We start from the raw sequence: 12,180 nt of genomic DNA, 5'->3' as shown, positions 1-12,180 counted from the left end.
ATGGCTGGAATGGTATTATAGTTCTGTTCAGTGCGATGCGACATACATCAATATGGGGTTCCCAGATGCCACCGCCAGTATGAACACCAGTAAGTAAATGTGGGTACCACGGAAAAGGTGCAAGTTAGTGAACGTAGATTGGTAAAAATGGTAAAAGAAAAAAGAATAATACTTGTAGCTTCAAGAATGCAAAAAGAAAAGCTCCGAGACGGGGAATTGAACCCCGGTCTACCACGCGACAAGCGGTAATTCTAGCCACTAAACTATCTCGGATTTTTTAAAGTTTCAGTGCAGTTGCATTAATATGAGATTTACTGGAAGAGATGATCATGTGATTGTGATCACATGACAAATTCCAAATATATGAGATGCTCATCTGGGGTAACTAAGCATACCACCAGATGTTCAAGAAACGAACGGTGAAATCCTCAAATGCTGCTGTTAAGCGGCAAATTGAAGACCCTGAGGTTGAGACTTCGGGAGAATCAAGTGTGCTTTCAGATACCTCGAAAAGCGCAAGATAACCACCTCAGCATCTTCCAAACCATCTAGAAACGTCGATCACAATAACCAAGATCTACCGAGAGATTCCGTAAAAGATGACAATACCCACGATGATGATGAACTACCGAAGAAGAAAAGATATCAGGGCCCAAGGCTGCGCCTGAGAACATAAAAGTCATCACTCTCACAGACTTCCAACCTGACGTCTGTAAAGATTTCCAGCAAACAGGATTCTGTGGTTATGGAGACACTTGCAAGTTTTACATATTCGTGACGAGCTGAAACAGAAGAAGCCTATTGTCAAAGAGTGGGAAACAGTGACTTCCAAGCCCGATGCAAGTGACAAGAAGGGGAAAGAAAACGTCCCTTTCAAGTGTCCCATTTGCAAAAACGATTACAGCAACCCAGTGAAAACTTCATGTGAGCATATCTTTTGTCAAAAGTGCTACATGTCTCGTTTCAAACAGAACAAGACCAGATGCTTCATTTGTAAGCAAGAAACCAGTGGTGCAGTGCAACCGCTTCTGAAACGAGAGAAGGAAAGCTTGCTAGGGGAAACGGAATAAAGGATAAAAATGTATATATTATAATAGCATATTACTAGGTAACTCTGTGCTACTGAAGAGTGGAAACTGGGGAAGTGCATAAGCATGCGCGAGGTTCTATACAAATGGCTGACAGCTCTTTGACACCCTTCTATCTACAGCAACTACCACAAAGTACTCTTCATATCAAACTCAAACGCAATGGCACAAATTCAACAACAGCTTGAAAATATCCCAGGATATGACATGGCTATGGACAAGTACAATGAGGTGGCCGGCGAGAAATTCAACACCATCAATCCTTATCAAGATGAGAACGATAAGAAGCGGAAACTCGATCCGCAAATCCACCTGAAGAAAGAGCAAAAAGCATGGAAAAAAATCCAAAAGCAAGCTTGGGTAGATGATAAGTGTTTCCTTGGTCTGTGTGGAGTAGGCATGGATTGTGGTATAGGGCTAGCTCCAGTGGCCTGTTTCTTCCTTCCAGCCATTGGCCCACTAGTGATGTACGTCGTTCATGCTCGAGTGATAAGCATTGCCGAAAAGGAGTTCTTCATCCCGAATCAATTGGAGGCTAAGCTTCATTCCCAGATCCTATTCGACTTGCTTATATCTCTTCCACCAGTCATTGGTGGGTTCTTTACCTGGCTCAATGGATGTCTGACAAGAAACGCTGGAATGATATATAAACATTTGGAGAAAATTGGAAAAGAAAGGCAACAGAATGAACGTCCTCAATACATTGGAACTACCGATCAGCCGCAAGAACCCTTATATCAGAGCCATGCACGCTCACAGAACTACAACCCTCCACCACCCAAAAAGAAGCTTTTCAAGAAACAGGAAGAAGATCCTATAGAAGTTTCTGCACAACAACAATCTGGCGTTCTTTGATATATCTAGCCATGTTCTTCGTGAGCTAATGGCTGCGAAAATGCATATGATGCTTTTGAGTCAGTTGGAATGGAATGCATGCATAGGTAGCCAATTCGCGGGATCGCTTACGTCCTACTGCTCTGGATATTTTCACTTCTTTTTATCGAGAAGCACACACATTGTTCCTCTGAAAGGTTCTTCAATACTTATATAAATTCCAATGTTTGAACGCCCCGAGGGAATTGAAAACTGCAGAATCTGGGTCGATGGCTGCTTTGACTTTGCTCATCATGGTATGTGAATTCTTGGGCTGCTTAATACATCTTTAACTAACAAATTTAGGCCACGCAGGCGCCATGCTTCAGGCACGCCAGCTAGGAAAGGAGCTCTACGTTGGAGTTCATTCTGATGAAGACATTCTTCACAATAAAGGCCCGGTGGTTATGACTTTGGACGAAAGACTTACTGCTGTCGAGGCATGTAAGTGGTCTACAAAAGCTATTCCTCATGCGCCCTACGTGACGGACCCTGATTTTATGGAGAAGTACGGCTGCAAGTATGTTGTACATGGTGATGATATTACTACTGACGCTAATGGCGAGGACTGTTACAAGGGCGTGAAGGACTTGGGACTCTTTGTGGTGGTGAAGAGAACTCCAAATATCTCCACGACTGATTTGGTTGGTCGTATGTTGTTGATGAGCAAGGCTCACCATTTCAAGCCAATTACTTCGCTTCTGACCGCTTTGGAGCACCCTCTCTTTTCCAATGACGACTCGTTGAAGAGATTCGGAATGTATGCCTCTGACGCTACAGGAAATAAGAAGGGCTCGGCTGTCTTCGTTAACGTCGAGAATGAGGACGGTATCAAGACCGTCGTTGAACCCTCGGACGAAGTCAAGACAAGACTTGAGAATGGGTACGTGTACGTCGACGGTGCGTTCGACCTCTTCCACCCAGGCCACATTGAAGCATTACGTCTTGTAAGAGAACAGGCTCAGGGCAAGGCTGTGGTTGTTGGTATCTACGATGACAAGACAATCAACTCTCACAAGGGTATGAACTACCCAGTCATGAACCTTTTCGAGAGATCGCTCTGCGTCTTGCAATGCCGCTACGTTGACGCCTTGGTGATTGGCGCTCCATGGAAGGCTACGAAGACATTCTTGGGTAAGCTTCCAGGCAAAGCTGAAGCTGTTTTCCATGGTCCCGCTCCATTTGAAGAAGGTGCATACAATGATGTTGCCCCACTAGTCAAGGAGCTCGGGCCACACAAGTTCGATAACATTAACACAGCTTTCATTGTCAACCGTGTGTTGAACAACAAGAAGGCTTACGAGGAGAGACAGCGTAGAAAGGGATGGAAGGCTGAAGTCGAGAGAAAGTTGCGTGCTGATGAGCTAGAAGGTAAATAAGCGACGATGCTACTTGAATTCTACACAGTTCTTCTATTGAGTCGTTCATTGTCGTTATATTCATGAGTCATGGCTAATAGCGAGAGAATGATCAGGCTTCAGTGACCAATTTGTTGCACTTTTCGTTCAACTCCTTGAGAGTCTGCTCGTTCATGGCATGATTCGAGCTGCGTCTTCTGGACTTTCCAAAGAACATTTGATTATCAAATTCCTCCTCATCGTCCAATTCGTCGCCGGGCTGGCCCCAATTGTGTTTACCGAATCCTCCTTTGGCAACCTTGGATGGGTTCATGTCAATGTGGCCTCCAGAGCGGCTGAAAAATCTAGGGCCGGCGTTTTTGTTTGCGTTCCACTTGTGAGTTCTTGTCATTCCGGGAAAGCGATATTAGAATGTTTATATCTGCGTATGTATCAATCTTGAAAAATGGTAATTGAGGTGAAGAGAAAAAAAAAGAAAGCTATCTTATAGGGGAAGCGGGCCCCTTATATATTGATGGTGGCCGTCAATGGACCATAGAGGGGCGTCCATTTATGTATCGTGACCCATTATGTGGGGAGGCCATGACTGCGCAGGCCATGACAAGAGAACAAAAAAAACCCCCAATGGGGAAATGGGCACATACCACACAAAGGCCCCGGATTTCTTGTTACCCCAATTCCATTACATTCTGGCCATTGACCATTGATTCCAATTGATTTGTTGAGTTTACTTCCCCTTCTGTTGACTAGGCATCTTCAACTGTATGGTTGCAAAAAAACCTCTCGCCCAGAATCGCCTCGCGCATAGAATCTTCTGGCGCAGTCACTGGCGTGATTCAGTGGTCAAGAGTTTAAGAGTCATGCAACTTTTGTCATGTATTTGGATTTAGATGGGCTGGGCTTGGCTGGCTGCCTAAATGGTGTTCTGTAGGTATGAGATCGTTGGCAGAAGTGGTGTCAAGAAATTGGACCAACTGAAATGGCCTTGCCAGGTTGACTATGGGGACTTCTGAGTAAAGAATCGACAAACAGTAATGATAGTGACAGACTGAAAAAAAAAAAAGAACTTCTTATGTCTTTATAGTTCTTCTTCAGCTCCTAGTAAGCAATTTAATTTTTGTTATACTAGGATCTCTTCATCATTTTATGAATTATTGACTAGGCTTCTGTCTTAATCTGTCAATTCTTCGGTAACCCAAAAAAAGATATGGATTTCGCAGCCACAATGCTGAAACCCGTCAATACATCAAACACAGAATGGACCACCAAAATTCAGTTTTACAAGCTTTTATTATTATTTATAGCCAGTTTTATTCCATAGGAATACTTCAACGTCTGGTCTCGTTTTAGACGCCTTTCATGCTTTGTTTTTCAGATTACCTTGTATTAGTGGTCCCCAGTGCTCTAGTAGGCGCGAGCCAGTGTTGCCAGGCCATCATGGACTCCATAGTGAAGCTAGTCCATGACTTATCCACTTCAACCCATTTCTTGATATTACCAGATTCATTGTAGTACCCTTCTTTAACGTCTATCTATTAACACATCGTGCTTCTTCCCGTCCTTAACTCTTCCTTTCCTTTTCTCCGCGTTACCTTCCCGCCAGGCTTATCGCACTACATAAGACTTTATCAGCTCTGCTCTGCACTGCACAAGCACTAACCTACTACTCTTGATGCCATCGAGAAATGACATGGATACAGCATATGAAGATCCGTCTCCTCGCCAAGAAGAGCTCCTCACTCTAGAGTCCATTTATGGTGAGCAAATTAGGATCCGTCATGATAGTTACTGTGGCGAGATGAGTATTCCAATAGAGCCAGACGAAGCCTTACTGGTGTATTTGCAAGATCCAGACGCAGACAGAGTGATCCAGACGAAAACCATCCAACATCTACCGCCTTTGAAGCTCCTTTTTACACTTCCTGAGTCTTATCCTTACGAGGGCCCGCCTCAACTCCAGATCGAATGCAAAGTGATTAGTAAAGAGAGACTCAGTGAGATGAGGCAAGAGATCGAGAAAGAGTGGGCTTCAACCAAAGACCAGGTTCTTTTTACTGTTATAGACATTCTACAAGACAGTATTAACTCAAATATCAATCAGTTAATTGGCTCTTCTATCCAGTGTGGCCTGGAGGCGCCATTCTACGAGGAGCTAGTGGAGTACGATAACGAGTGTAACGAAAGAAAGTTCAACAATACCACTTTTACTTGTGAAATTTGCCAGGCAGATATTAAGGGAGACTCTTGTCTGCAATTTCACCAGTGTGGTCATACATTTTGCAACACTTGCCTTAGGGACTTCTTCGTTTCGCTAATCAGGGATGGCGATGTTGAAAAAGTGCACTGTCCAGACTTTAATTGCTCCAAGCAGTTCCTAGAAACAAGGGAAAAGTACTTGAGACTAGATACACTTACTGACGCTTCTTTTGATTTCAATCAGTTCCGCCTGAAGCTTATGACTCCATTTATCAAGCTTGCCCTCGTGCACAAGATTCTCGGGCATGATAGTGAAGGCAATGAACTATATGAACGCTTTATATCTCTCTTCAGAGACCACCAGCATGCACTTATTGCCAAAATGTTTCCTACACGTTTGGTCTCTTGTCCTCGAAGTAAGTGCCCTGCCATGATATTTCGTGAGGACATGACAAGCCGGCTTGTCATCTGCCGTGAATGCGGATACGCCTTCTGCAACATTTGCCGGAAATCTTATCACAGTGATAGCATAGACTGTGCAAAGACTAATGATACAAAACAATACCAAGGCGTTCCCATTGAAGCCCTCGAACTTTGGTTGGAGTCGGTTCCTAAATCCAAGGAGAGAAATGATCTTCGCTATAGGTATGGTTTCGATCTCATGACGAAGGTCTCACAAGAATACAAGATGGATAAACTTTTCAACGAGCTTCTAGCGGACGAAAGCCAAGGGTTCAGAAAATGCCCTACCTGTGACTTGATTATCCAGAGATCGGATGGCTGCAACAAAATGCGGTGCTCCTCATGTTACACCTTTTTCTGCAATGTTTGTGGTATTTACCTAGATCATGATCACCCGTATGACCATTTCAAAGAACCTAGCAGTGCCTGCTATGGTAAATTATTTGACGGCATGCCTGGCATGGAAGGCATCTATGATTAGACTCCGTTGATAGTCCTGCCAGGGAAGGCGCGAAGCGCCACTTAGAAGATTAGGTGCGACTATTCCGTCTTCTCTACCATGAAACTTAGAGTCGCTTGTGTCCAATTAAATGCAAGGTTAGGCAAGGTAGATTCGAACGTTGCCAAGGTCAAGCATCTCTTGTCCACAGTTAAGAAAGAGATCGATCTTATATTACTTCCCGAATTTGCAGTTACAGGTTATAACTTTCCAAGCAGAGATGATATCGAGCCTTACCTCTCAAAAGCAGGAGCTGGTCCCTCTGCTTCTCTAGCCAGGGAACTATCCGACAAGTACAAGTGTTTCACAGTCATTGGGTATCCAGAGAAGCACGAGGAGAAGATATACAATTCTGCGATGGTCATTGACGACGCAGGGACGTTGATCCATAACTATAGGAAGACGCATTTGTATGAAACAGATGAAAAATTTGGATGTTCTGAAAACCCGGATTCCCTGTTCCCTTCTGTTAGACTTAAACTCGGCAAGAATGGCCAGAAGAAGGAGGTTTTGACGAACTTGGGTATATGCATGGATTTGAATCCCTATAAGTTTGAGGCGCCGTTTTACGAATACGAGTTTGCCACATCTTGCCTTGACAATGAATCGTCTCTTGTGCTTGTTCCAACAGCTTGGCTCTCCGAAAAATCACCTTCCATCAATGATTCCTTGAGCAAACAAGAGAAACTTAATCAGGGTCAAGTTTTCGAGAAGCAGTTCGAAGATCAGCCAGACTACCCTATTGAAAATGCTGATAAGCCAAGCGAACTGACAGTGAACTATTGGATCTTAAGGTTCTTCCCATTTCTTTCTCACGTCAGAAGTTACTTTCCCAAGAAGTCATCAAAGACGACGGTGGTGGTATGCAATAGAGTGGGCATTGAAGGCGACACTTTGTATACGGGATCGTCGTCGATCTTCCAATTCGACCCTCTGCAGCCAGCCTCTGATCATATTGATAGCAAAAATGCCAGTGTGAACGTTTTGGGTAGCCTTGGCCAAGCCACGGAGGGTGTGTTATATCGAGAAATCGAGTTATAGAAAATATCACATAAAAGTCATTTTACAATCTGTTTTATGGGTGATACTACAATATTAATACTTCTAGTAAAGTCTTTTGGGAAAGCAGAGGATGTAAACCGAGAGAATGCCTCGTCAAATAGAATTAATTCTTTCATAAGTTCAGGATTCTGCTTCTAAATTATGGTTTTTTGGGTCTATTTCGAGCTCTTTTGCTCTGTATCCCTTATTTTCCACTTTTTGAAATAAAAAGTCATCAAATAATGTGCTTATTAAATTTTTGCGACTTTTCTGAGCATTTGAAAGTAGCGCATATATTAACTTTTGTGCACTCTCACTAATGTTTAAGCCCTGCTGGCCAAATGGTTAAGGCATCCGCCTCCTAAGCGGGAGACTCCGGGTTCGAGTCCCGGGTAGGGTTTAATTTTTTTGAAAGTCTCAATCGTGGTATGATAAATCGTCTTTATTTCTCTTTTTTTTTTTTTTTTTTTTTTTTTTTTTTTTCTACAGCTACTGAATATAATTGCCATGCCAATGCTGTATTTTTGTGACTTGTACTACAAAATTTGCTCAGAATCCGAAACTGAATGCGCTCATATCAGGTTCTTGGAACGCAGCTGAGTCATTGGCGACCTTGGACTCACTAGTTGGTCCGGTGAACTCCAGGAACAAGTCCTTGCTCTTTTGCTCCTCAGAGGCCTTCTGTGACTGGTGTAAAGTGCTCAAGAACTTCCAGTTTCTCACTAAAAGTAATCCCAAGTAGTCACACCCCATCCTGGAGTAGATAGTACAAACCTTGATGACAAAATTAAACTCCTCCTCAGCTGTTACTGCTTTAGACCCTCGCAAATAATTCAGCTTAGATGCTCTCAACTTATGGAACAAAACAGCAAGTAGAGGATCGTCTCTAAGGAAACTGTGACTTTGAGCTTCAAGTTTCATCTTTCCAAAATCCTTTTGAAACTCCTCTGAAAAACTATCCTTATTTTCCTTAACGACTGAAGTAGGTGACTTGATCAATGCTTGAATTGAAATCTCCTTTAGCTTGAGCTGCCAGAACACCCAACTTGTCATCCACCTATCTCCCTTTAACAAAGCACGTGGAAGGATAAAGTTCTCAATTATATGCTTTGTGACATCTGAAGCATGGTTAACTTTGGAAACTGCAAGAGCTAGTTCCACTTCGTCAAGCTTGTTACATAAAGTCACACAACAGTCCTTCACGAGACCTGCGAGGAGGAAGAAATAGGCGGCATCCATGAACCTATGCCTTCCGAGTAGAACAAACGCATTTTTCAGAGCAGCACTTTTCCAACGTTGTTCGGTGAAATCGTTGTTCATGAATTTGAGAACCTTTTCTTTTTCTGGGTGAGAAATTGTTCTCCACAATCCAACAAGCACTTGCTTCTTCTTAATTGCCAAATACAAGACAGACACACGACCTGATGGGTCTCTGGTATCACCAAATTCGTTTCTTGCGACATTTTCGACGATAGAAGTTAATCTATTTGTGTCGACCCAATAAACTAATCCCGTCTGCTTGATATTCTCCCATGTCATTCTGTGTTGGTACTGGCCATCGATGTCAGTATAGAGCATCTCTTTTTGATCACTATGAAGCGCCCAACTGATGTCCCGCATAGTGAGTCCTGACTGCTTCAGAGAGGATTGGAAAAGCTTAAATCCGAGGAAGAACTTCAATCCATTTTCATCCATTGAATGCTTGTAGTGAGATAGTTCGTACACAATATTGACAACAGTTGTAAGTGTAACTTGCTGATGTCTGGTGAGTAAGGGTAGAGAAACCTTTGTGAGTTTTTCTACCAAAAGATCCAGCACAACATTATTGAATACACCAAACATCTCAACATTTCCATCATAAACATTGTCAATTTGTGACAAACGGCGCTTTATTTTTGGTTTCTTTTCTGGGATAACGGCTTCTAAGAAATTGAAATCAAGATTCCAAGTCACCGGCTCGTCATCTCTCAAAACTTGAAGAAGCTTCACTAAAATCTCTTCCACTAGTTTAACCTCGTTGTTAAAGAGGGCCTGGATCAAAAATTGCGGGTGATAGAGGGGCAACGGGCCGTTGAGGATCATTACCAAATCGGAAATCAAATAGCTTGACGGTTTGGCATTGTACCCAATCATTAGTTGCCTGATGGTTTGGTTGATTGATTTCCTAGAATGGGAGTTACCGTTTTCTGTAAGATCCACCCATTTGTCATCAATGAAGAACTGGTTACCACAGGCTATAGCTAGGTAGCCATCATCAATCCAAATCAGATCAGCTATCTCATGTGAAGTAAACTCAGAAATGTCTATTTTCTTTAAGACGGCAAAGGTTGGGATTCTGTTGGTGTAGTCGTATCTCAACTGGGTATAAAGTAGCACAAACCTCGTAAAGCCAACAGATAGAATCGCGTTACTCGATTCATGATGTGCGCCCGTAAAAGTCCAGTCCAAGTCCCTAACTTTTCCAAATTCTTCCGGGTATAGCTCTTTGTATTCGAGTAATCCTGATTGAGTATCCCATATGGATAATTCGAGACCAGTCTCGTCGACGAGTGCCAACTTATTAATAAGCGAGGCACCGTGTATTTGACTTGCATTGCGGATCCTGGTATGGATTCGAATATTTTGTGTCCAGTTGAAGGTTTTTGAATCCTCGTCAAAAGTAGGAGATAAAGACCTAAAGACTCCTCTATCATCTATAGCAGAAATGTCCTTCTCGAGATAGGTATCGACCGCGGATACCCTAAAAACGCCCTCGTATGTTCCTGGAAGTACCTCAGCACTCACTTGCTCAATCGATATATCCTTGTTGGCGATCTTAATGATCCATGCTTTGATTAAATCGTAATTGAAAATGGCAATTATGCCATATACTCCATCACGAATTTCATGTAATGATATTGCAAATGGAGCATGCCGTATCCTGTCGTTGTTAATATCAAAGATATCTTGACGTTTCAAAAGTACAGCATCCTTGTCATCCATCGTGACACCGTTGCAGTCCCAAAGACTGGCATAGCCGCCTTTCTCTATAACAAACGCAAGGTGATGCCTGAAGGGGCCATCTGAAGTTTCAATGTCATTGATAAGGATTGCATCGAATATACCTTGTTCTGCTTCAGCGCCATCGTCTCTAGTGACATTAAGGCGGAACCTCTTGGTAATAGACATGAACTTCTGGTTTTCCGGCTCGAGTAATAGTGGTTCCCAAATATAATTGTGTTCTGGGAAATTCAGCACAGATAACATAATATTGCCTTCATAGGACGAGGTTGAAGTCACTAGCTTTTGGATCGATTTTGCGTGGCCCTGGTATTTACTCTTGAGGGCAGCAGGTGAACCAGAATTCTGAAGAAGCTTTTTGATACTGATTTCATTGTACCTGATAGTGTTTTTGATCCTGTCATGGACAAGAAACTGGAAGATGCCTTTGCCGTGAATTACATGACTTCCTATAATTGGGTTCGATGCAACTTGGAATTCCTCCAGGGAGGCGTCCTGCTCTTCAGCTGCATGGAGGGCTTCACCCACGGAGTAATTGGGAATGCAATGCTTGTTGCATTCTGTTGTGATGATATCTTGAAGAAAGATAGAATTAGGTGGGTTTTCATTGACCTTGGATATAGCAGAGATCACAAGTTCTCCTTCACTGCCCAAGATGAGAAGTAGGTCAGAAGATATAAGTTCGGCTTTATTGAAAGCGTCCGAGACTTCGGTCGTTGTTTGAAGCTCGGAAAGTGAAGGAATGAGGGTCGATTGCAATGCAGCATTATCTATAATTAACGAACTCACATATTTCGACAGCAAATGATCTGCTAAATTAATCAGTGCCCACTTTTTGATATGCGAATGACCGCTAAAATCGAAAGTGGCCCAAACATGTAGCATGTGGTCACTAGTAGTAATGTATAGCACATCATTAGCATCATCATTTCTAATGTAGCTCCGCAAATTCTTGATGTGGGCCATGTTGTGTATATCTTCGTCTACTTCGCCGGTCAGCGAGCGCCATTTGATATCTGTGAGCCATACATCGGGATCATGGTTCAAATATTCTAGGTCGAAAAGTGTGTTGGAGTCACCATAATTTATACGAAGCCATACCTTAGCAAAGCTGTTGAACGAAGAAGAATTATAGGTGACAATTTTGTCAGCCGCTGCTGTAATGTCTAGATGCTCAATTGGGCTAGCTTGGCTCAGATGCCACCTTCGGGCATACTTGATCTCACCAAACTCGTCATAGATATGATACAAAGACAAGTAGTCTTTTGAACCCACTGCAAGCTCATTCTCATCAGTCGCCCATCGAAGACATAGCACTTCAGAGCTGTCGTTATCAATACGAAGAACCTCTGACCACTTGGGCACTGACATGTACTCATTAACAGGCTTGAGGACAATGATATCGCTTCCTGAAGAAGCACATATAAGGCCGTCTTTTGGATTTATATCAATTGAGACTGGATCCTTCTCAAGATATATAGTTTGTATGCTCTTGTTACCATCGGTCCTTGTCAGTAGTATAACATTGTTTCCGGACCCGTATGCAATTATATGGTGGTTGCGCCAATGAGCCTGGCTTAGACACTCAGTTGACCTATTAGGGTCACCAGGAATAAACTGGATGGTCATTGATGTGCTCAAGTGTCTATTATAGGAAGTGTAG

General features: G+C 42.9%; 5 protein-coding genes and 2 non-coding genes across 7 annotated transcripts; 5 read left to right on the top strand and 2 right to left on the bottom strand. All coding sequences in view use genetic code 12, as the record gives it.

Annotated features, from left to right (window-relative positions):
* Nucleotides 1-201: 201 nt before the first annotated feature.
* On the bottom strand, nt 202-273 carry CXQ85_002229. Its single transcript has one exon. It is a non-coding gene; the product is annotated as a tRNA-Asp (tRNA).
* Nucleotides 274-1,250: 977 nt separating this feature from the next.
* CXQ85_002228 (uncharacterized protein) lies at nt 1,251-1,943 on the top strand (the record flags this gene model as incomplete). Its single annotated transcript, XM_025485914.1, has 1 exon — nt 1,251-1,943. The coding sequence occupies one exon, from the start codon at nt 1,251-1,253 to the stop codon at nt 1,941-1,943; it is 693 nt and encodes a 230-aa protein (XP_025341379.1).
* Nucleotides 1,944-2,281: 338 nt separating this feature from the next.
* MUQ1 (ethanolamine-phosphate cytidylyltransferase) lies at nt 2,282-3,340 on the top strand (the record flags this gene model as incomplete). Its single annotated transcript, XM_025485913.1, has 1 exon — nt 2,282-3,340. The coding sequence occupies one exon, from the start codon at nt 2,282-2,284 to the stop codon at nt 3,338-3,340; it is 1,059 nt and encodes a 352-aa protein (XP_025341378.1).
* A 1,651-nt stretch (nt 3,341-4,991) lies between these two features.
* On the top strand, nt 4,992-6,458 carry CXQ85_002226 (RBR-type E3 ubiquitin transferase; the record flags this gene model as incomplete). Its single annotated transcript, XM_025485912.1, has 1 exon — nt 4,992-6,458. The coding sequence occupies one exon, from the start codon at nt 4,992-4,994 to the stop codon at nt 6,456-6,458; it is 1,467 nt and encodes a 488-aa protein (XP_025341377.1).
* Nucleotides 6,459-6,536: 78 nt separating this feature from the next.
* Nucleotides 6,537-7,517, top strand: CXQ85_002225 (amidase; the record flags this gene model as incomplete). Its single annotated transcript, XM_025485911.1, has 1 exon — nt 6,537-7,517. The coding sequence occupies one exon, from the start codon at nt 6,537-6,539 to the stop codon at nt 7,515-7,517; it is 981 nt and encodes a 326-aa protein (XP_025341376.1).
* A 327-nt stretch (nt 7,518-7,844) lies between these two features.
* Nucleotides 7,845-7,917, top strand: CXQ85_002224. Its single transcript has one exon. It is a non-coding gene; the product is annotated as a tRNA-Arg (tRNA).
* Nucleotides 7,918-8,066: 149 nt separating this feature from the next.
* Nucleotides 8,067-12,146, bottom strand: CXQ85_002223 (uncharacterized protein; the record flags this gene model as incomplete). Its single annotated transcript, XM_025485910.1, has 1 exon — nt 8,067-12,146. One exon carries the CDS (start codon nt 12,144-12,146, stop codon nt 8,067-8,069), a length of 4,080 nt encoding a protein of 1,359 aa, XP_025341375.1.
* Between the last annotated feature and the right edge of the window lie 34 nt (nt 12,147-12,180).

This window comes from Candidozyma haemuli (genome assembly GCF_002926055.2).
Source record: "Candidozyma haemuli strain B11899 chromosome Unknown C_2014730914, whole genome shotgun sequence".
Taxonomy (NCBI): domain Eukaryota; kingdom Fungi; phylum Ascomycota; class Pichiomycetes; order Serinales; family Metschnikowiaceae; genus Candidozyma; species Candidozyma haemuli.
The sequence above is the reverse complement of the archived record's forward strand: the minus strand, read 5'-3'. Positions and strand labels throughout refer to the sequence as shown.